A 25258-nucleotide genomic window follows, 5' to 3' on the forward strand; every position below is an offset into this window, starting at 1 on the left:
TCCTCAAAAGAGTATTTTTTTTAGTAACTTTCTCAAAAAACTGGTTCCAGTCCCAGGACAGAGTGGAACTATCCATATAAACTCATGGTAGTAACAAATATTTCCATTTAACTTCTACTTAGGGACTTAGGAGACTTTACCACATGCAAAATAGAGTGTTTTGTCTGTGGTAGGTAGGGCACACATTAGTATTTTATAGCTGGGCAAATAGTATAGACAAGGTAAGTAACATACCACTGGATCCAAACTCTGAACACGGGATCCTTGTATCCTCGTCCAATTTTCTTTCTACAATTTACTACAGTAACTTTTGTTCTTAAAGTTTGGAGGAATTAAATCAATCTGGGTTGTTTCTCACACTAACACACACAGTGAAACTGAGCTAAGGCAGCAGAAAACAGGATGCCACCAGATATTAAAGTTATATCAAAGTTATTTTATCTTCCATTAATATGTTCTCTAAAAAGTAACTTCTAGCAAGAAAGAATGAGTGGCCACAGATTGAGACTCACTGGAGAAACTTCACATGATACTTAGGATTTTTACGTTTATTACTTTCTGAGAATGTGATTAAATGAGCAATGTATCCCCCCTCTACCCCTCATGAACTTCCAAGAAATAAAAATGTAATGAAGGGCAACCATCCTTCACCCAGACCAATGTGTCATGTCTTGCCCCTACACCTGTTTCTTAGGATTTGCAGGTCCTTCTCCTGCTCTATCAAGGATGTCACTGTCAGTAACATCCTCCCTTCCAAGAAAAGCAAAATATTTCTTCTTCTATCTCAAAGGATTATAAACAGAATGTACTTAGATCAAAGTGGGAAGAAGACTCCCCCAGTAGGATAAATTTTGTACCTGGTAATTATCAGCAACCTTCTCCATTCTGATTTTTCTGGATGTGGAGGCTGTACTGGTGCCTTGAATAATGCTCACCTACAGGAACTCTTGGTCTATCATAAGCCTCAAAGTATTAAGTCTATTTTTATGGTCCTTCAAGGTTAATACCCCTTGGAGAAGACCCAAGAAATGGCTTTGTTTTATGGCAAATTATGTATTAGAAATACTTCAATACAATAGCCCTGCAGCATATGATCCACTGGAGTCAAAATAGATTCTTCTGTCACCAACTGCAAGCTCTTCTCCAATCTACATTCACTGGATTAACAGAATGGGTTCGGATTTTAAATTTTCACTGCCATTTAAACAGGTGAATATTTAATGCCTGAGGAGCAAGGTTATGAAATGTCAAAACTACTAAGTGAAGGATCTAATTTAAGAGGCAGCCAGAGAGTCTGCAATTTAAATATTTAAAGATGATACAGAGAGTACAACACTGAACACCAATCTACTCCAAAGATAGCAATTTAAAACTCAGGTTTATTCTGGAATTTCTCACAACCCTACAAGTGATATAATAAACAAAGACAAGCAATACTGAGATTACTTGAGGGAAAGCAAGGAAAGCAGTTAGAAGTACCAGGCAAATAAATTCTCTAGCCAATGGCTTCTCAAATTGTTCTTCGTAAATGAGATCACACCGGACAAAATAGAGATAAAAATAGATTTATCAAAGTAATTAGGTCTTGAAAATGGAATAGTTTGAAACACAATATATTCCTTGTAATTAAAAACTCATTTATTCATCAGCAACTAAAACTAATTATACATTAAACATTCAAGGACAAGTAACACATATACTAAGAATAGGCTATCAAAACACAAGTTAATCAAAACACACAGAATTAAAAGGAATGAAGATATCTATGGATAAGAATTAGCACTTCATTACATGTACATAGTAGAGTTTAAAATCCCACTACATCACGTTCAATAGTAAGTCCATCAAAATGCCTTTGCCCAAAAAACACAACTGCTCTCATTTCTCTTGGACTCATCAACAAAAGATCAGTGACAGTGGACATTAATACCAACAGATTAAAGAGATAAGGTCTATAAATGAACAAAGCAATTCCTTCTTTATTAAGCTAAGGACATTTGAAAAATCTCCCACTGGCAAGATCAGCATTGAACAACTTCTATCATTTGTCAATTACTGACCCAGGACTATCAACATTAAACCTGAAAATTAGATGCTTGCCACTTCAGACTTTTTTGAAAAGCTCTATTCATTCTCTTCAGCTGGGAGGAATAGGTAAGATCATGGTTGTGCCTATTTAAAATGAGAATTAATTGCTGTTCATATCAAAAAGCTGAGTCTTGATAGGGCTGTCTGAAAAGTGACACTATCACTAAATAAAAGCTCTGGCTCTGGTAGGCAGTAGCAAAGGTCCTGTGACAGCATTAAGGCTTTACAGACAGGTGGTTACACCAGAGCCTCCAAAGAGCTGAGAAGTACACGGAAGAATGTGATCTCCAATCACAATTCAGGCCAGAGACCTCAAAATGCATCCAAAAGGAGGAACTATACTTTTATCTGCTTCTAAATGCAAAACCCCACCAGGAACAAGTCTCAAAAACACATCAAGGCATATACATATCACAGTCTAAGTTTTTTAAGGGCCAGCATGTTTCACAAAGGGTGGCAAATGAGTAAACCCGAGAGAACAAAGCATACAGAAATAAGTCCATAAGAGATTAAAGATTAGCTGTAGAAAAGGTGTTAGAGTTCAAAGCAACAATCACCCCTAGCAGGAAGGCTTTAAAAAGGGGTATTATAGATTAGGGGAGTTACCTTTAATAGGTATTCCAAAACATGGAATTTAGAAAACTCCATTGGTGGAAAATACAAATGAAACCTCTGCTTTAAGTCTCATAAAGATTGTTTTAATTCAAGCAACACCAGGAAACACATTTGATTGTGTTACTCTCAGCTTCAAATCCCTCAGGGACTCCTTAATGCTTTAAGATTAATTTCAAATTTCTTAGTCCTTTACGCTCAGGGCACTGACTCCCTTTCTATATAAACACACACAACCTTCAGTAGTTTTCCAAACCTTCCTCTCTCTTACTTCCCAGTGTGAGTATAACCTGCACCTCCCACTCAACTAAATGTGAGTCACTTCAGACTCTACAATGGCATCACGAGTGCCTAACATCCACTCTCATCCACCTTCAATTGTCTGAGTTAGTACCTTTACCAGTACCCACATGCCTGGTTTCTCATCCACACTGAAGAAACCAAGATAAACTCATCTCTTATCCTCTCTTACAACTGCCTTACGTCCTTGAAATAAGAAACCTTGTCTTTATCCTATTTTGCACACGCTGGTACCTGCCACACATTACCGTAATGAAGAGGATTTATAATCACAAAGTGGAGAAACCTCACTTTGGAAATCTTATGTAAAAAGTTAAGGGCCATAATCTACTTCGTAAATAAAGCAAAAATCATACATGATGGCACTCTGTTCATAGACTAGACTGTAGATGCCATTAAACATGTCAAGAATGAAGTGTCATTTCACAAACTGGGGATTCAAATCTCCAGAGGCAATAAAATCTTTGATAGAATAATATGTTGCTGGGGGGAAAGGTCTTAATATTGGAACAAAAAGGAAACAGATCATTTGGCCCAATTTCTTTTTATTTAGGAAGGAGGGAGACTGAGGCACACAAAAATGAAGTGATTTGTCCAAAGATGCAGAGCAAAAGAGTGTAGGATTCACAGGCCTTGACCCTTCATCAAGAGATTTTCCAATACACCATTGCCTGAGACACAATCTGAAATCATACAGGTTTCTAGCAAAATAACAATTATTGGGAGGATGATGAGACATATACAAGGAAAAAGATATATGCAAGAAGGTAAGAACTTTAGCTCAGCAAAATGGTTTATTCTATACACGTAAGAAAATCCGAAATACATCAAAATGGGTCTAGTCCATACGACACTTACTATATTTCTTCTACTAGTATAATGCCTGAGAACTATTTAGGAGATGTCTGACAAAAAGCTAAGGGGAGAGAGGTGGGGAGAGGGGAGGACAGTTGAAGAGGAAAAAAAAAAAAAAAATCAAACTAAGAATCTTGAAACTATTGCTTTATACCAAGTAAGTTAAAACTTACCTAGAAGAGAATATTTTAGGTATTAAACATGCATTTAAAAAACATTATGTATTATTTAACAGAAAGGGAAAATAGCAACTGGGTGTATTATACTAGAGACTACCCAGCTTTACATCATTTCCAAGTTTTAATGCAACATTAAATAAAATTCAAAGCAGTTGACTCTTATACCCAACTTAAAATTGAAAAAAGAATAATGTCCTAAGAGTTTAAGTGATCACATACGACATTATTAAAAACAATAGAAAAAAAGCACACTAGTTCTAAGTATCCTACTAAGCAACTAATCATAAACTGGACACTTGAAAAATTAGATTTCCTTTTACATACATCTTAAACTCAGCATCTGAAAACTACACTGAGCATAGTCTATTAAATACTACCCACATCTGTCTCATCCAACATTTATCAATTAAATGAGGGTCCAAACAGACTGTCCTGACAGACATCTTTATATTTTATTGAAGTACAGTTTTATTAAAGTATCAAAGTATTTACTAAACCATCAAAGTTTTTAGCAGATCACATCTGCCCGTCTATTGTCGCTTCTGCCTGGCTACAGAACCCCGTTGGTTCAACAAGGACTCTCACGCTGGTAAAGGTAAATAGGGAACCCATGGTAAAGCATTCCTGAAATGCAACTTAAGCCAACAACGTCTTTCAAATTCCTAAGGATCTGTGCATGTAAAGAATCTAACAAAAAAAAAAAAAAAAAAAGAAAGAAAAAAGAAAACAAACAGAGTAAGTGGTAAATGTGGCATCCAGAGGGGGTTGAGGATTAAACTGGATCTGCAAGTGCAGTGGTGGTCAATCAGTCATCCCAAGGTCTAAGCAAGAATCTGCCAATCAAACTGTTCCATATTCCATTCCATACCTTCACTTAGCCCGTTAAAATTTTAGCAAGTGATTACCCTAAAGTGGCTTGGAAAAAAAAAGAAAATAAAAGAGATGGGAGTTTCAGCTATAACCACCAGAGTTCATTCCTAACCTCTCTGCACTGGGAAGTTTTCAAGAGTGGCTAGGAAAAGCGGACTCCCTTATTTTCAACATTAAAAAATGAGAAATGAGCCTGTATTTATTTGGCCACATATCTTTAGAAGTATTAAGTAAGGGGTACCTGGCTGGCTCAGTTGGTAGAGCATGGGACCCTTGATCTCAGGGTCACGAGGTTCAAGCCCCACACTGAGCATGGGGCTTGCTTAAAACAAAAAGAAGAATTAAGTAATATAAATAGGCTAGAATTAAGGCAAACAGGAATCAGTGTATTACTATGTCAAAAAAAACTTAAAAGGCAAAAAAAGAATGTATTATCACTGGTGAAGTTCTGGCCGCAACAGGGCATACTATGAACTAGTGGCCAGAAACTGATACTCGTACCGGAGCCCTCCAAAGTTATGAAGCACTGAAAACACAGGGCTTGGACGTGCACAGAGCCAAGTTCAGGTCTTGGCTCTGGTGCCTTACCAGTTATATAACTAGGGAATAATTTCCTTACGTTCTCTGAAGCCTCTATTTGTTCGTTTACAATCTGATGTAAATGAAAGTCCTCACCTCACAGGGACCTTACAAGGATTAAATGGAAAAATAAAACTATTAGCACAAAGCTGGAGAACCATAATAATGTTTCAATCATACCTTAATGATTTCATACATAATGATTGCTCCAAACACTTACTAAGCACTTACCATGTGCCAGACACTGTTCTTGGTATGTTACATACCTTAATATTCAATTGATCCTAATATCAGGGTTATAAATTGGGTGTTATCACTAGCATCCCTAATTTATGTAAGAAAAAACTCAAATTATCACTATTATCTCTGAGATCAGATAAGAGGACACAGAGGAGGCATTTGATACAAGATGTATGTACTTTAACAGAAAAACAGTTCAAAGATTAAGTCTTTTTCCAAATCCATCGCAGTTATTATCAAAATTAATCCTCACTAATTATTACAATATTACAATACAATCTTCCATGTATTTTGTAAGACAATAGCAGATAAGTGTATGGGAGAACCCAAGCCCTCGTTGAAGCCTAAGGAAAAGGCTGTTTGTTGTATAGAAGGTCAACATCCAGCAGCTTTAAATGAGCTGATAGAAAAGACCAACTTGATTTTAATATTCTTTCCCCAAAGTACTGCATATTAAATACTCCCACTTCCTTATTCTCTCTCATAAATATCTGTTAGAGCCTAAAATGAGATGCAAAATGAGAAACAGAATCATCTCCGTTTTGGGGAGACAGTGGCAGAAATCATAAATGGGCTTTGGGGAATAGTGCCTATTTCAGATGAGGGGCGCATGTATGCACCTGAATGTGGGATGGGTTACAAAACACCATTCAACCAGTGCCTAATGACTCAATGTGATTTCACACCAGGAAAAAATACCAAGAAGGCTATGCTAGCAGAGTACTGTGAAAGTTTTTCACTTTGGACACTCACGAAATATACTAGGAGGATGTTAGACATAAAGAATAAGGAAAATATCAGTACTCAGTACTCAATATTCGGATGGGTGTAGGGCCTGTTCAACACTGCCAGAGCAGCAGACTACCTCAAAGCCACCTCCCAGGGTAACAGCACTGCAATTCACTTACAAAGCTTTTATATTATTAGGCTGTACGTTTCCTAGAGGGTTGAAACTAATTCTTATATGTATTCCTATCTTACACCCCCACCCACAAGTGGGTGCTCCGATTCTTACAGACTGAAAATACTCCATGGCCTCCTGCAGAGGCTATTTCTGAAGTATTTTTCAGGCAAGCTGATTAGAAGGTGTGATGCTTGTCCAAACAATCTGGCTTTTTGTGCTTCACTGGAAACAACAGAAGTTAAACTAGCTTACAGAAAAATAGATGTACTCATTCAGTTCTTAGAAAACCATTCTTCAGTAGTAGCTTCTTAAGGGTTCTTTCAAGTTTCTGAAATTTGATCAGATGCAATCTCTAACAAAGCTACACTATCAAGTTCCCTGTTAACAATTTTACGTGTAAATATAAACTTAAAATGTAATTCATGTAGTATTTGACCAACTAGTAGATCTAAAGCACTGGCAGCAGATTAAAATGCTGAGTTAGAAAAAGTTAAACCTAAAGAAGGTCACCACAGTACCTGGTAGAAGTAAAATGGAGCTGTTTAACAATAAAAGCTAATTAACACTGGTTGGTAATGTGTAGAAAAAGAAGGTTCTCAACAAGCCAATTTTGGTGGGTTACATACCCTAGAGTTTTTGCATACTTCATCTAAGGTTTGAAATGGAAAACATAAACACACACACATCCCACTATTTCCTATCTCTGAGCATACAGAGCACATCCCCATTATCTCTTATAAGCACTACATAAAAACTTCCTCATTCAGAAATTTTAATTTTTTTTTAATCTTTATTTATTTTTGAGAGAGAGAGAGTGAGACAGCATGAGCAGGGGAGGGCCAGAGAGAGGGAGACAGAATCTGAAGCAGGCTCTAGGTTCTGAGCTGTCAGCACAGAGCCTGACACAGGGCTCGAACCATAAACTGTGAGAACATGACCTGAGCCGAAGTCGAATGCCTAACCGACTAAGCCATCCAGGAGCCCCCTCATTCAGAAACTTTAAATAAAAGCTTATATATTTTGTGAAGTGCTCTAAAGACAAAGATGCCTGCCCTCTGAGAGCAGACCACCAAAGAGAAGAAATGGTAATGTACAGAGAAAAATAAATGCTTTAAAAAAATGTTTTTAATGTTTAGTTTTAAGAGACAGAGCACAAGCGTGGGAGGGGGAGAGACAGGGAGACACAGAATTGGAAGCAGGCACCAGGCTCTGAGCTGGCAGCACAGAGCCCGACATGGAGCTTGAACTCATGAACTGTGAGATCATGACCTGAGCCAAAGTCGGACACTTACCATACTTAGCCACCCAGGCACCCCAAAAAATAAACACTTTTATGGCCAAATAAAAGTTGGTAAGTAATGACAGTGGTATAAGGCAGTACAGGCAGAGAATGAACCAAGGCAGGAGATAAGAATTTGGCATGCATATTCAAGGAGGAGGAGCCCAGGTGAGCCAGAATAAAATCTCTGTAGAACAAAGACAATGCCGTAGTAGGAAGCTGGGGCAGATTCTGGAGCCCTTAAATGTCATAGTGAGGCTTTTAGAACCAAGGGAGTGACAGTCTACAAAAACGTATGTGTGTAGGTCAAATACATATACAATGTGGAGATAATTTTCCCATAAGCTAGGTGAACAGAATAGTCAAAATCAGCGTGGCAATTTAAAAGGCTATTTTAAATACCATCTACAATAAGTTTCCTTTTGTTCTGTAACTAGAAGAAAAACTGCTTCGCCACAATGTTGGTTCAGATATCCAAGTCTTCTTTGACCTACTTATATATACAGTAATGAAAATATAATGATCCTATTTCTGTGTGTACACTAAATACTCCACAGAGAAATTTCATCTTGGTACCATTTTTAAACATCTTAAATGAGTCTCATAGGTTACCATGAATCTTTGCAGAACAGGGCAGATATATGAATGTGAACAAATGCCCAAAATTCATCCCCATAGTTCCTTTTATGAATTAGGTCTTCCCTAAAAAAGAATAAATGTAAACTATGGGGCTAGGTTTAATCAAATTTGCCTACCAATCATTTTCATAGAAGGTTAATACTTGATTGAATAAATACACTTTATAGTTTCCAGATACAAGTTTCTTCCAAAAAGTACATGTCACATAAAGGCCTCTGTGCCTTTGGATGAGACATTCCTTCACGTGTAATACGTGTCTTCTTTCTCTACGTGATAAACCCTATCTTGTAAAACTCTATCACTTCTGAAACCACTGCAGGGGCCTCTCGACAGCCAGTGACATATCCATTTCCACTGTACTCTGCATTCACTTATCATACATCAAAAAAATGGTCATATAAAGTCAGTGCTGTCTCTTTCTACTATACAATGGCATCAGGGACAAGACTATATCTTGTCATGTTTTAGCACGGCTCCAACATTTAGCAAAGTGGACCTATATGTGCTAGACATTCAAAATGCTTACGGAATTAAGTACTTACAGATATTCCCTATCCAAGACTGTATAACCATGATTGTATCGTCCTTAAAAAACAATTTGCAATTAAACATTTTTTAATATTAAATTTCACAGCTTTGACCTTGGGGGGCAGAGGAAAAAACACGTTATGATAGAAATTAATAACTTATATTTAGTAATTGTTTTTCATGTTTATTTATTTTGAGAGAGAAAGAGCACAAGCAGGGGAGGGGCAGACAGAGAGGGAGAGAGAAAATCCCAAGCAGGCTCCATGCTGTCAGTGCAGAGCCCAACACGGGGCTCAATCTTGTAAACCATGACAGCATGACCTAAGCCCATGCCTAACTGACTGAGCCACCCAGACACCCCAATAACCTTTAAAGCATATGCCCCTCCATACAAACTTGGAAACTAACCACTGGACTTGCTAGGATTTCATATAATGTAAAAGGCCCTAATGGGACAAGACTATTGAAGATGAAATAATCACTCTTACTAAAACTTTAACGTACTTAAAAAATTATTCCTCAAACATCCAAGGGAAAATTTCTAACAGTCTTCCTTCAAACACCTGTTGTAAATGTAAAAATAGTCTGTACCCATATCTCTTACAACTAAAACACAACAGTCAATATTTAATGTTTTCAGGCCTGATTTAATCCGATTGTCAGGAATCTACTGTGTGCGTGTGCATGTATATATGTACACACGCATATGCACAAAAAGTTAGGAAACCACCTCACTTTCCTTCAGTGAGAGCCTGTCTTTGCTGAGCCTTAATGAGTATAAACTATACACCATTAAAAAAAAAAAAAGGCAATACCAAACATTTTGGATTGCCTATGGCATTTCTCTCTCAAATAGACTAGAAAGAAATTGTGTGAGAGACACATGTATGACATATAAGAAAAAGAAAGAGAGATAATAGGAATGTTATTATAAACCCTCCCCAAGGCCAAAGAAAGTCTTACCTATATATTTTTTGTGGACCTGACATAAATTATACAACTATAAAAAATTTATTCAATAGATAATTCAAAAGGAATAACCCTTGAAATATTACTGAATGTTTTATAACTTCAAACCTACCAAGATATTTTTCTCTCAACATGATTAGACATTAGAGAATAATCACAGGGAAAGCTTTTTAAATGAACTGATTTGCAGGACTAATAGTCTCATTCAAAGACAATCCCTCATTCTCCAAATATCTATTAGACACCTGAGCTGTATATCCCCCAAACAGCTTTAACAAAAAGTAATTACTACATTCCTAAAGCCTTTTGTATGCCAGTTGTGAAGGCCTTACAAGAAAGAGGGTTTTTAAGGAACACACCAACAACCTTAACTGTACACAATGAACAGACCATATCACTGCCATTCATAGACTCCTCCGGAAATTTAAACAGGAGCAGTAAGAGGGGATAACCGCCTTTACCTCTGTTGCAGGACAAAGCATTCTCCTGCTTCAGATGTGCAGAAGCACCTCACTTTACCTTGAGAATCCAGTCCTGCGGTATTTAATTACACTGTCGGGAGCACCGAATAGTCTGGCACAGTGCCCTTTCCCTGGGTCTTGCTGATTGATAGCATCAATAACATTCACTGGCTGTAATTAAACCGCCAAATAGTACCCCCTTTGCCACTTGGTAGATCAATGTTCTTTAATACTCAAAGAACAAAGTACAAAGGTGAGAGGGGTGTTCTTAGCCTTCACCTTCACAGTTCATTTGACTTTGTGCACCAGAGCGGTCTGCAGACAACGCATATTTCACAATTCCCCCAAGACACTGGTTAATGAAGGAGAACACTATGGAAAACGCTGTAAGTTGGTGACAATTACTTATTAACCCATTTTTGCAAATCTGAGAACAGAGACATTCTAAGCCTTTTGGTGACAGTATGCACCGCTTTCACATAGCTTCGGAACAAAATTCAGTTTATAGGTCAAAAGGCTTCCAAATTAAGGTGGCATACAGTAAATAGTTTTTTTTTTCTTTAAATATTTATAACATGCTATGTGGGCAAGTTCTTGTGATAGTAACACAAATTCCCATTTATTAAAACCCGGACTAGAAAAGTTCAAACATCCAGATACTGTGGAGGGGTGGAAGAGGGGTGTGGTTGGGAGTCTATAAATAGGAGACAAATTTTTATTGCATTCTAAAAGCAACTTCCATATTCTAAGGATTCACAACCATCCTGAACCATATAATTGAACTCCCAATCTCTATACTAATATGAAATACCCATTTTAAATGAATGGGCCCCAGAAGAACGATACTGCAAATTCCCTATGCTCAGAATCAAATATTAAATGACATTTATGTACTTGTAATACTAAAAGTATTTAATGGCACTGAAATGTCCTGAAAATGACTACTGTGAGTGCGTGTGAATGTGTGTGTGTGTGTGTGTGTGTGTGTGTGTGTGTGTGTGAGAGAGAGAGAGAGAGAGAGAGAGAGAGAGAGAGAATGAATATTATTCAGGTAAGTCCAGCATTATATTCATTAAAAGTACATCTGTTAACCACAAGCATTCCAGATACTTTATGACAGAACCTACAAATGAAAATTTCATTAACATGTAGGTTCATTTTGAAACAAGCACCACAGACCTATCCAAGTACAAATCATTAAGGTCCACCAAACAATGGTTCTCAGGTCAGACCACCATCTATTAAGAATCACCTGTGGTAGCTGGTTAAAATACATTTTTTGGTCTCTCCCTGCAGATATCAGATTCAGTAAGTTTTGGGGTCCAGAACTATGCATTTTATCAACCACCCCACCTTAGTGATTCTGATGAACATTTTAATGCTTTGGCAGTCCCTTATGTAGACAGACTTTAAATAGGTAATCCTCAAACTCTGGAGACATACTTGGATTCCTAGAAAGCTCATAAAAATTACAGATGTCAAGCTCTCTTCCTGGTCACCCACCAATGCTGGTTTCCAAATGAGTAAGAATGAGTAGCTTGAAAATAAGGTATATATGAATAGAAATAACCAATAAATACAAAAATGTAAAGGTAAAACAAAGCCCATAAAAATTCATCCAAAGGTATTTCCAAATATCAGCCTGGCTGGATGGGGCTCAGCTGGATTAGGGAGCTCATCAGCCTGAATGGTCTGTGGAAAACATTTAATTCTATGAAGTAAGAGCCACTCTCAAGGACTCCAGAATCTTTCTAAGAATATGAACAGGGTCGTTTGTGTGAAGGAAGTGGGAACAGTCGAATTTCTAAACAGTCATTTAACAAAATTGTAAAAATGAAAGCTTTTTCTGAATGATCAGTTTCCAGGACCATGCAGGTGCTGCCTTTCCTGCTGCTTGCCTGAGGGTCAGTGAGGGTCACTTCAAGACTCATTAGCAACCTCAGAACCTACGCAGGAAGGATTACACTTCCCAATTCCTGTGGGAGGAGGTAACCTTATACTAATGACCAGAAAACAGAGCACATTAGCATGATTTATTGATTTTTTTTTTCCACCATCCGCTTCTCTATAACACAAGGTAACTACAGTTTTAAATATCCAACAAAATCAAACTAACAAACTAAAACAGTGGGACTACTTACTTTGGAGTAAAAGCAGCTTTTTCATTCCTCCCCAACTAGATTTCTAAAATACCACTTTAATAGAGCAGGACATAAATCCAGGACTTGTGGCTCTTAAACCTTGATGCAGCATTCAAGGAGTTGTTCTCATTCGGGGTGGGGGGGCACACAACTAGCAGACCGCTTGTACAGTTTTCAAAATAGAGCCCTCTCTCTCTTGCTTAATCACAAGTAGTACGTCAAGAAACTTCCAAAGTAAAACCCCCACAAGTCTGATGTCGTACTCAGGGCTTAGAACTGATGCTAAGGGCAACGACAGGAAAATCAGTCAGAGATGGGAGTAAAAGAAAATGGACCACACGTGCTTTTGTAAAGAGTCCACACAAACTTAAAGAATAACAAATGTACTTTCTGTAGCTTTTAAACTAGCATTCTAAGACTCACAAGAACTTACCAGAAAAAGATTCCTGTATGGGTCATCTCCTACAGAATAGAGATCCAGAGCGTTACTGTAATAGTAATTCTTTTACTCTCCAGTTACCATCAAAATATTTAAACCTATGTGATCCTGCCCATCTTCTAGACAGGACCTCCAGACACTAGTTTTATTCTCAAAGTGGGTGTCTGGCTATCTCCAGCATTCATCCTGACAGACAGCAGTTTTCTGGCCACTAGGAACAGCTCCAATTTCTCACATCTAACAGAGATCTGAGCCAGAAAGTCTCAAGACAGTAAAGGACCCAAATTAAGGTTCCCAAGACAATATTCCATTTGTAGTGGTATCTATAACCTGGTTCTAAATGAAACACCTAAATGTCAAAAATATGAGGTGAAAAGAAAACAAGAAAAGCCACCAGCATCAGCCAACGTGTCCCTTGTGGTACTGTTAGCTACAAGGTGTTTGAACAAGTCCCTTAACCTGAGCTGCATCTCATTGGTCAGAGGGAGTATTTGCCTACAGGAATATTGCTTTTGCCTAAGTCCAGTCAAGTAACAGGATAAAAGTCCTATGCAACTACTATAAAAAGTAGATAGAGCAAGGAATTGAGGGACCCTTTTTCAGAAGTTAGCATATCAGTCTGTGCTGACAGCTCAGAGCCTGGAGCCTGCTTCAGATTCTGTGTCTCCCTCTCTCTCTGCTCCTCCCCGACTCACACTCTGTCTCTCTCTCAAAAATAAATAAACATTAAAAAAAAACAAAATAAAAAAAAAAGAAGTTACCGTATCTGTCTTAACCTCTCAAGCTAGCTTGGTAGAACAGGCAGAAGCCACCAACCTACCTAGTACTACTCCCAAGTCACAAATAAAAAGCGACAAAAGCCCTACCCTACCCTTTAAAAGCAGTAGAAAAGATAAGCAGACAAGTGTTAACAGTGCTTTGCAGAAATGCCTTTGCTGATGCACATTTATGAAACAGGCAGAAAAGGTAGAAGCTTGAATAAAAGGATCTATAAACTCCCTCCTAAGAAAGTGGGGTTCAGTCAACTGCCCAGACACTCCCCACCATCCCATCTGTGGTTCACAAGCAAGTAAGGGCAGGAAGCAAGCTGAGACAGTGCTACCAGGAACCCTCCTCCTCACCCATCACTCTGTGCAGGCTCAGCCTTTGTGCCAGCAATTGTCCAAAAATGTCTACGGAAGAGCAGTTCAGTTACTGCCCTCTGGGAATTTCCAACTGTCTCATTCCCACTTTGGAGGGAGCCTTGAAGGAGCAGGAGTGACACAAATAAGCCTGAGTTGGGACAATGAAGTTTTGGACTATCCTAGGCCACCTACCCACACTCTTGAGGCTACCCAAGATAAGTAACAACCTATAGTGGGTTTTTTTTGTGTGTAAATAAATAAATTCACAGCTCACAATGGAATATTCTGCAAACACATGACAGGCATTATACAAATAATACCTTATTAAAAAATCTTAGTCATTTCAAATAAGGGCTGTGTATACTCAGCTCAATATAAGAATTTTATTTAAATGTATTGAAGAGTTTCTGATGATCAGATGTAGCAATATACTATTAAAACTCGGCACACGGCTCTAGAAATTTCCAGACCATGGGTTAAAAATGAAGTTACAATACATTCAGTCTTTATTTTAAAAAAGGCAAATAAATCATTTACTCAGCTTCCATTTTTGCTTCCACTCCTGCGATGTACTTTTTCCACTTTTTTTGTCCCTCCACAAACTAAAGTCTGACCAGCCAAATAATAATTTAAGTTAACATCTCCAAAGTTGTCAGTTAATCTGAGGCCTGTCCTTCAGACTATTACTAGCAAATTTTCCAAATCTAGTCAAGGTAAAAAGATAAATGATGATCTATATGCAGCAGCGTTGAAATCAGGGATACTTTGGGGTGCGTGGTGGCTCAGTTGGTTAAACGTCCGACTTCGGCTTGGATCATGATCTTGCAGCCTGTGAGTTCGAGCCCCCCATCAGGCCCTGTGCTGACAGCTCAGAGCCTGGAGCCTGCTTCGGATTCTGTGTCTCCCTCCCCCCCCTCTTTGCCCCTCCCCTGCTTGTTTTCTCTGTCTCTCTGTCTGTCTCTCTCTCTCTCTCTCTCCTCTCAAAAAAATAAACATAAAAAAAGAAAGAAGGGATACCTTATAGTAGATGCTTTTACAAGTTTGTAAAGCCCACCCTTCTCCTACAAACATCTACACTTTGTACCTACACAGAAAACAAAATCAACTATGTAAGCTGAAAGAATACTAGCATAGCCTGAGATGCTCAGAGATGTGGAGTCTGTACTAGAGAGACCTTCCCTTCATAACAAATACTTAAGTCCAATCCATTGCTGCTCTGCTCAAAACACTTTGGTGGTTCTCCCTCACCTACACTATAAAACCCTGGCATGGCACACCTGCCTTTAATAATCCCCAAATGCTCTCTGCTCCTTTAGGCATTCCTCCCCCTGCTCACTGCTCTCCCTAATTCTAAGTGGTTCCCCTAACAGCTGCTTTCAAACTTCCCTACAAAAGCATGAACTCTCAGCATTACTGCCATTTGAAACCCACTGGTCTCAAATACCCCAGAATGATGCTGTTGATCTTTTAGCGGAGCACCTACCAGGTGGCAAGCCTAATGTCACTTCTGTTTCCACATCCATGTCCTTTCCTTCTCTAAAGTGTGGAGCTGATTTACACATTTCCTAACGGGCAGAAGGAACGGGCATTCCTTCCTAACTGCATGAAGGAATGGGTTATAATGATAAGAATCAATCCCCTCCCCAATAATTCTGGAACAAAAAGAGGGCTAGGTGATGTGGAGAATTGTTTCCCCACACAAATTTTACTGTGGCTGCAAAAATTTTCAACAACCACAAAGAGAAAGTATTAACATGTTGTCTCTTCAGGATGGGGTGCTGCATTTCACCACTAACTAAATCATTCCATGATAACCATGAGTTGACCAAAAATCTATTAAGTAGCTACACCTTTTTGTAATATGCAATTTGGTAGACTATGGAAAGTTAAAAAAAAAGGGGGGGGGCAGATAATAAACATTCTCAAGATGAATTAGTTTTACAGATAAAATGGAAACCTGAATGATTACTGTCCAAGATCACACAGCCAGTTAAATCATGTTATCAATGTCCTGAGAGAGTAAACTTTCAGAAGTGTGGTTTGTAAGTTTTTCCATATGCACTTAAATGGTGGTTTGGTTATCTTAATATGAGAAATTTCACATTAATGAGGTCAATTAATAACTTTTAAGCAAAGGTGAAATTTAGGCTGGCCTATGTCTGAACGATGAATCAAAAACAAATTTAGGCAGTTTTTTTCACGCTAGTAGTATTTCAAACAGAGATCCCCCACCCCCACCCCAGTGGGGCAGAGAAGGCATGGATTTGTAGGAGTATCTATCAATAATAACAAAAGACTTCTATTCCTTGAGGTTAACAGCTCCCACTTTCAGAGAAACCTAGGGACTAACAAAGCTTCCTACACCCCTTGTAGGAGGGGAAAAGCTAGGAGTGACACTGAGGGGCAGGACCTCCATCACCTATTCACAGTACTTGCTGGGGGTGGAAAGCATGCAAGATCTTTTGGAAATGAAGGATTTTACTCTGCTAATATGAATTTAAGTCTGATACCATTAACCTGGGCAAAAAATACATTTTCTCTGGGTAGGGGGAGAGGGCATGAGGACTGGCTTGAACCCATAAATGTTTCATACGCCAACTTAGATTTTATCAATACTAGAGACTCCCTAAAACCAAAATGAGTAGAAAACATGAAGACTGAACACACTAGTCACAACCACTGAGAACCCAAATGATCCACAGAACAAAAGGTGCCCATGGGGACCAGGACCAGAGGGCTCTTGATGAGATCCTCCCCCCAGCATACAATTTTTGACACTGTCATGAGGAGATTCCCGTCCCCCAGGGCTCAATTGTGCGTATACTACCTTTTCATTACTTTCCCTAAGATCAGAAGTTAAAAACATCTGGTCATCTTCACACTTCATTAACCATCCCAATATCAGGGACAACATGGACAGGCTTTATCATAACTGCCTCTGTGCAGCTCAGAGATGGTATGACATCACCAGTAAGGTAAGCTGCCAAAACCTCGAACCAACCAAGGAAAAAAGTGACCCTTAGGAGAAGAGAATAACCACTTTGAAACTTTAACCTATGAATGCTGCTATTTTTAATAAAAATCTTTTTTTTTTTTTAAATTTTTCATTAACGTTTATTTATTTTTGAGACAGAGAGATAGAGCATGAGCAGGGAAGGGGCAGAGAGAGAGGGAGACACAGAATCTGAAACAGGCTCCAGGCTCTGAGCTGTCAGCACAGAGCCCGACGTGGGGCTCGAACCCACGGACCGTGAGATCATGACCTGAGCCGAAGTCGGACGCTCAACCGACCAAGCCACCCAGGCGCCCCAATAAAAATCTTTCTAACATAAGGTGAAGATATTAAGTTTTTCTAATTTCTAAGCCACACTTTTTAAGAAGTGAAGATGGTATGAACCACTTTTTACTCTGAATGTTCAGCTATCATTCAGCATGCTCAGGAGAATTATCCACAAGACGATTTTCAAGATAAAAGATGAAAAGAAACTGAACTTAGCATGCAAAAATACCAATATTTAGAGAACCCACCTATTCAGAAAAGGTACATTTTGGTGGCTCCTAAGTGTTAGGCCTTAGACTTGCTGTCACAAATTACCTGGAAAACATATTAAAAAGCAGATCCCTGCATCTCACCTCTGGACACTGATCCAGAAATTTGAGGTGGGCCCCAGAATATGTATTTCTAACCACTTTTCCTTGTGATTCTGATGCAAACAAGTTCCGGAACAACTGCTTTAGGATTTCACAGTGCCTGAGGTGCTTCACTCACTGCAAAAATACTGAATATTTGTCATGTATTCAACACACCATCCGTCTATTGTACAAAACCTTACTCGGCTAATGCTATTAGGGAGCCCCAGGAGAAACTACTAAATGAACCACCTTCCACGGCACTTGATTTCAGTTTCAATATTCCAATTACTAGGAATTCTACCAAATGCATACTAAATACTAGGTATCTTGGAAGACTTAACTTGAGGAGCACACAAACATTTGTACACTTGCATATGACGTATTTATTAGTCTACTGCAGCCATCTGAAGGGAGTTTTGCCACATTAAATATAAGAGTTTTGTCTTCAAAAGCCCTGTCTTAGCTAAACTCTATGAGCACTAAAGGTCTCAACTCTTTTTATTGGAGGCATGCCCAGGTAGGCAGAGGCGGAACGAGGAACTTCAGATGGGCTCCAATAGACAGGGAGGCTGCTATTCAATTAAGGTAAGTGGGAAAGGGTATGCCAGGAAGCAAGGCCTACAGGAGCATACGTGCAGAGCCTGAGACGATGATCACGTGCCAGAGAAGAGCCAGTCTGACTACTGTGGAAGGCAGTAACAACAATGGTCAACTCCAAAGTCAAATCAAATGATAAGGTAAAAGATTAGGGAGATACAAGAGAAGTTTGAGAAGTAACATGAAGAAAGTGCTGTTTTTTTTTGTTTTTTTTTTTTTTTAAGTTTAGTCCAATAACCACCACCAGGATAGACCGGAAGAAGGGTAAAAAGGCCAATTTATGGAATGGTATCTCAGGGAATGGAAAGGTATATACATGCAGCTTCTAAAAGGTACTTAAAACAGCAAACATGTGAGAAGAAAAAAAAAAACTGGCTCAAGATCTTGTGTAAGAACACAAAACATGTCTAATTGAAAATAAGACAAAAAACACACAAAGAACAGACAAAAATGGTGCTCTGTAGTTCTGGAAAATGGTCTGCTTTGCCTCTCAGAGAAATCTGGGCCAAACTGAGGATACCAGCTGTTATCTGATATTTTTACAGGAACCGAATGGGGTTGGGGGAAAAAGGAGCCTGCTGCTTCCCCACCGCTCCCACCCCCATTTCAGAAAATCAGAAGAGAAGTAGCAGATGTCACAGTTTAAAACCCACAAGGCATTACTGTCCTTTCTTCTGCATATTCTGCCTGGGCAGCTGGGCCCTGAAGAGAAAGCTGGGCAATGGGCAGTGAGGAAGCAGCCATCATCAATGGTCTCCTTGCAAGCCACAGAAACTCATTCTCAGACAACTCTTCCCTTGCATCTCTGCCTTCCTGTGGACATTACTGCAGAAGAACTTACAGCTAAAGAACTGACTCACTAAAATAAGGATGGTTATTTCTGGAATGGAGAAAAGGGTATGTTCAGGAACGAGCCACCCCAACCATCCCTTCCAATTTCTTCGTAACCACAACTCAGGACCTCAACACTAAGATAAATTAGCAGCAATTCTGGAAATCAATTTAAAATGGGGAGGCCTTCAAAAATCCACAGAACAGAGAACACACAAAACAATCTGAAAATAACTGGATATCAGATTTTTTTTTTAACAGCATTTGATTATTACCTAATAGTAATAATGTGGGGCACCTGGGTGGCTCAGTCAGTTAAACAGCCACCTCTTGATTTCAGCTTAGGTCATAAACTCACGGTTCATGGATTCAAGCTGGGCTCTGCACTGACAGGGAGGAGTCTGCTTGGGATTCTCCACACCCCCCTTGCTTTTCCCCCATGCTCACAGTCTCTCAAAAATAAAATAATAAAAAAAAATTTTTTAAAAGAGAAACATGTAGAATTCTTGGACATCTTACATCCAAGTATATTTGGGAGCTACCCCATACAGTTCCCTTTAGATAAGACAGAGCTGGGAGGCATTCTTCCTACAGGCCAATAAAGAATGAGATGTCAAAACTACCCAGAGCTAATGAATTACTTTAGTTAACAATTCTGAGAGAAGCAACTTTTAAGCACAAAGATGACACTGCATTTCCAGATTTCTGAAAAAATGAGCAGAATCTAGACAAGTCTGTAAGCAAGATGGATGCCACAGTCAGCCTTGACTAACTTACCCTCACCACTCAGGCTATCGTCTGAGCTGACTTCTTAAATCAAGGGTGGGAAATAGGTTCCAACTTGAGTCAATTGACAGAGGTTGTCTGGAACACTATTTTGAAAAATATTTGGGAGCCACATCTAGACTGAGTGGAGAAAGACTGCCATGATTGATTGGCAATGTCTGCACTGGGCAGGAGAGGGGAAATTGATGGCACATGCAATAAGCGTTTGCCAGAAGCAACATCCCTTTTATTCTGTAAAGGAAAAGAAATCTATACTGCAAACTGGATTAAATTCTTATCTAGATACAATCTACACTGGCATTTCGAAAATTCACAAAAGTGGGAAAATATCCACAAATTATTTATCATTTGTCTTGAAAAGAAAAATGTAACAGGAAAAATAACCTGTGTGGCAAGTAAGCTCATCTAGTCAGTCTCCTCAAAGTCAGAGCAGAGTCAAACTATAGCCCAAGGACTACACCCAGCCTGCCAGCTGTTTTTTATGACCATGAGCTAAGAATGATTTTTATATGTTTCAATGACTGGGACAAAAGAAAAAGACTATTTTGTGACACATGAACAGTACATGAAATTCAAGTTTCAGCTTCCACAAATAAAATTTTATAAGATCACAGTCACATCTGTTCGTTCACATTGTTATTGGCTATGGCTGCTCTCACACAAGGGCAGAGTTGAGAAGTTGTGACAAAGACTATATGACCCACAAAGCCACATAGTGACAAAGACATTGTGACAAAGACTATATGACCCACAAAGTAACATAGTTACTACCTGGCCCTTTAGAGAACAACTCTGCCAACCCCTGAGCTCAAAGAGCTGGTCTAAGGTTTCCCCAAGTTATATGGCAAGTAATTCACTATAAAGGAAGGAGACTTAATTCAGCAGGCTTCACAAAGTACTTAGCTAAGCAAGTTGCTGCTGCCGCCTTGTTAATAAGGAGTGATTACATGAAGTCCTCGTGAACAGGTTCCCCCGTCATGCAACAAACAAAAAATTCTGCTATGCCTCCCAGAGAAATGTCTATGTGGGCACAAAATGAATAAAGGAAAGAACTACATGAAGATTTCAATTGTTTTTAATCTCTGTTCTGCAGGTAGGTATGAAGAAAACTGAAACATACTTTTATTGTTTTGGTTTGAAGTCTCAATCCATTCAGGGTGTTGATAGCTTTCTCTGCATCCTTAGGGTCAATGTAGTTCACAAAGCCATATCCCAAGCTCTGCCCTAATGAAAGGGAAGGAGAAAAAGGCATACATTAGTTCTACACCACTGATGCCAGCGATCCACTCTCATTTTGGCATATGGTCTTGTCATTAACACCAGCACATTTTCTCAATAGTAAAAAGAAGTCTACGTTAATTCTTCTAGAAATATACACGTGTTTTTTTTCATCCCCTGTCTACTACATTTGCAAGTTTAAACATCAGTTAGAACTCAGCAAGCTGTGCATTTAAAGTGCACACGCGCACGCACACACACCTCCAAAGCATTCCATCAAACGTGTCCTGCCTGAGCCAGAGCACCCAGCAGCAAATGCAACGTTCAGCTTCAGAAACTGTGGGTGCAAGTCTCTGCCGAGCTGCTGAGTGGGCTTCACGGGCATGACTTATTCAGTTTCGTTTTCTTTACCCAAAAAATGGGAAGGCGTCACGCATCAACCAAGAATCTGTCAGTGTTCTGTACTTTGTACCCTGGCAAATTTATAGCCTTTACCAAATACAATTATTTCCATTTAAAAGGTGAAGAATCGTGTGTGCACATGGACATTTATTTTATAGGAGGGCCTCTTCAAATAAACGGAATCTAATTTTCTAAAAAAGATCTGATGACCTAGATAAGGAATACAGGGAAATCTGAAGATTTACACTGAGAACATCCAAGCCAGTAAGAACAATGAAAACATGTAGGAAGGGAAGAAAGTATAAACAAAAATAATAAAACACAGTTACTCAAGTAAGAGCTGCTTAAAAATCTTGTTTTTCCCTATCATCTGAGCTCTCTAACTCCTGGCTCAATAATGTCCTAACTCAAAAAAAAAAAAAAAAAAAAAAAAAAAAAAAGGAAGGTATTCAAGAGGCTGAAATCAATGGAATGCACAGGTAAGTAAAGCCAATCTGAAAGGTCTCAATTTTTCAACTACGGGAAAGTTTCACAGTTTCAAAAAAAATGCTACAGTAGAGTAGGTAACAACAGTGGACATAAGAAAGGTTTAGTCTATTAAAAGTTAAACCAAACGAATTGAGGGTTTCCAGGAAGATGTTTGGTAAAGCTCCAAATACTTTTTATTAAGTATCGCTTCTGTATGAATTTCACAGCAAACTAAGGGATCTTCGTCCTTGATGGGGCACTTTAGGCACATGTGGTTATGAATACAGGTATTTAGGACAGCCACTCCGGTTATCCAAATGTGGTTCCCTAGAACTATATTAAAAAGAGAGAGAACACTAAATACAGTACCTAAGAACTATGAAAACTTGTAATTATATTTTGGGACCACTATCAGATTTTGGGTGTTGTACAATACCCACAACTAATATGTCCGTTTACCTCAATAAAAAAAAAAATTGGGGTAATCATTGCTAAAGTATCCCTCTAATCAAATTGCATTTTTTTCCTGTTTTTAAAAAAAGAGGGTGAAGGGGGTTCCTGGGGGGCTCAGTCAGTTAAGTGTCCAACTCTTGATTTCAGCTCAGGTCATGATCTCAGTTTCCTGAGTTTGAGCCCTGCATTGGGCTCTACACAGCGCAGAACTTGCTTGAGATTCTCACTCTGTCTGCCCCTCCCCTGCTCACACTCTCTTGGTCATTCTCAAAAATAAATAATAAATTAAAAACTTAAAAAAAAAAAAAAAAGGTGAGGGATGAGCTAAAACTAATTCATTATTTTTTTTCTCACAATAATCACAGAAGTTTTGTTTTACTCACAGGTCTATTTTTAAAAAGTTCCATGTGAAGCCACTGTATTTTAAGCACTCAGCCTTTTACTAATTTGACATTTACCATGTGTCTATAGCATGCATAGTGCCCTCTTAGAAAATGTGCTGCAGCTCTATTGTCAAATGGGATGAACATGAAAGCTGCTCAAGGAAGCAGTTAAGATGGAAAGAACATGGGCTTTGGAAACAGACACACAGGAGTTCTAAGCTTGCCTCTGCTGTTTATTAGCTATGTGACTTTGAAGAAGGCTACTTAACTTCTCTGAGCCATTACTTCCTAAATTCTAAAATGAGGATAGTAATTTCTATCCAACAAGGCCGTTGAGGCAGTGATGAAAACGTTCGCTACTGTTGGAAGTAGATCATTTTAGTCAAAAGATAAAGTAAGGAAAAATAACATGTATCTACTACATGTTAAGGAGTTTCCACGTATTCTTTCAAAATTAAATCAAGAAGATGCTACAAATATAATGGGGAAAAGAAAGGCAAGCCAAACATTGTGCAGTTTTGTCACATTGCTATTCTATAACTAAACAGGTCAAATAATCAATTATACCAACGTTAAGAGTCTATTTCTCCTATCTCCTGACACTATCCTCACACCTGCATTTAAATAGCCTCTAATCAAAGTGCTTTTTCAACCCTGGTTGCACACTGAAATCATCTACAAAGCTTTGCAGCGGGGTGGGGAAGCAAACAGATGCCTAAATCCTATTCCCAAAGATTTTTACTTTATTAGTCTATTATGAAGCATTGGTAACAGGCTTAAAAAACCCTGGCGATTCTAACAAGCAGCCAAGTTTGAGAATCACAGTTTTAATGTGAGAGATAATCGGGGGCTACAAATCTGGCATCTGGGAAGCCCTGAGAGCAGCCACGTGCTGAGGGGTCGGGGCATGGAAGAAACTTTGCGGGAGGACTGTTTTTACAGATCTGTTTTCAGGTAGAAGTGTTTCAGATGTCTTCCCTCTAAAACCTTCATTTTATCCAACACTTCAGAGAAACTGTTTCTTGGCCTGTGGGGTCACTCTCAGGCACAGCAGTACCTGCTGGAGGTGGGTCACCGGGGAAGGTAAGCCTGCCCTGCCAGTCCCTGCTTAGCTGTCTCCCAGGCTGGTTACTCCTAAGCACAAGGTAGGCACTCCCAATGTTTGCTAAATGAATGAGTGAGAAACACAGTGGTGTTACGTATTTAACCAAAGCTATTATCATCAACATCACATCAGATGGTCCATCCACTAAATGGGTCTTTGACCTGACCCCACACAGCAATCATGGCTAGCTGTAATGAGTCAGCCAAGTTTCTAGTACCTGTGAATTGACTACACTCAGAAAATATTTATCCCTAAATGACCTCTCCTCCACAAACAAAGTTTCTAATTTGCTCAGTGGCATTATCAGGAAGAGCACCACCCATCAATTAGAATATGTTTGAAGTAAGCAAAATTTTACTTTTATTCTAAGGAAGATAATATGAAAGGAGAGATTTGCTGCAAAAAGGCTGCATTTCTAAATCCACTATAGTAGCTGAATTAGCATGTTGGCAGTGAAGTACAAGAGAGTTAGGAACTTCAGAGATTTTCATTTTAAAATATGTTAGTCAAGTCAGCAAATATTTATTGAATGCTTATAATAATTTAAAGCTTTCAAAGATGATACCAACATAGGCAAGACTCCCTCCAGTCTCATCTTTCAGCTATGTGGTATTTTACTATTTAATTTTAGCCTCACATTTATCATATGAGATACTCATTTTCCTCTCCTGTGAAGGAGACAGGAGGATATTTGAAGCTAGGCAAGGTCAATCAGCTTCCTCAAATCAAAAAAGCAGGTAGGAAGTAAGGGTCAGGACTTGATTCCAGGACTCTCAAATGCTATGCTCTTCTCAGCTCAATTCACAGCTGGTTAATATATGAACCCAGACCACCTTCAATATGCATGAAGGGTAATGTTACCAGGCATTTTCTAACAGGGCTCTACCACAAAAACTGTTCTGAGACAGTTGCTCACTGTCTCAAATTCCTATACTTTATGTGCAAATATCTGTTTCTGTATATATGAATTTCAATGCTATTATTCATTCCTATGACAAAGTAAATTGCCTCTTATTTATATAGTGACTACTTTACTTCAGGTTATCCTAAGTGAGTGCTGATTTCTATAAAGTAAAAGCAACACTGAGTCAAAATCAAGAAAAATTATTTAGCCTGGATCCACTTTTTCCACTCTTGTATTCATCAGCTAGTAACTAACAGTCATAAACCACCAG

The 25258-nt window shown here is 38.8% G+C and overlaps 1 protein-coding gene across 11 annotated transcripts in view; it reads right to left on the minus strand.

Annotated features, from left to right (window-relative positions):
* Window positions 1-25258, minus strand: part of ELAVL2 (ELAV like RNA binding protein 2) — a 200782-nt gene that overhangs the window by 18139 nt on the left and 157385 nt on the right. For all 11 annotated transcript variants that reach the window (XM_060609663.3, XM_060609658.1, XM_060609667.3 and 8 more), the window contains one exon: window positions 21175-21278. In XM_060609663.3, coding sequence (XP_060465646.1) covers window positions 21175-21278 — 104 coding nt within the window. The remainder of the gene's footprint in view (window positions 1-21174; window positions 21279-25258) is intronic.

The sequence above is a fragment of the Panthera onca genome, chromosome D4 (genome assembly GCF_046562875.1).
Source record: "Panthera onca isolate mPanOnc1 chromosome D4, mPanOnc1 haplotype 2, whole genome shotgun sequence".
Lineage (NCBI taxonomy): Eukaryota > Metazoa > Chordata > Mammalia > Carnivora > Felidae > Panthera > Panthera onca.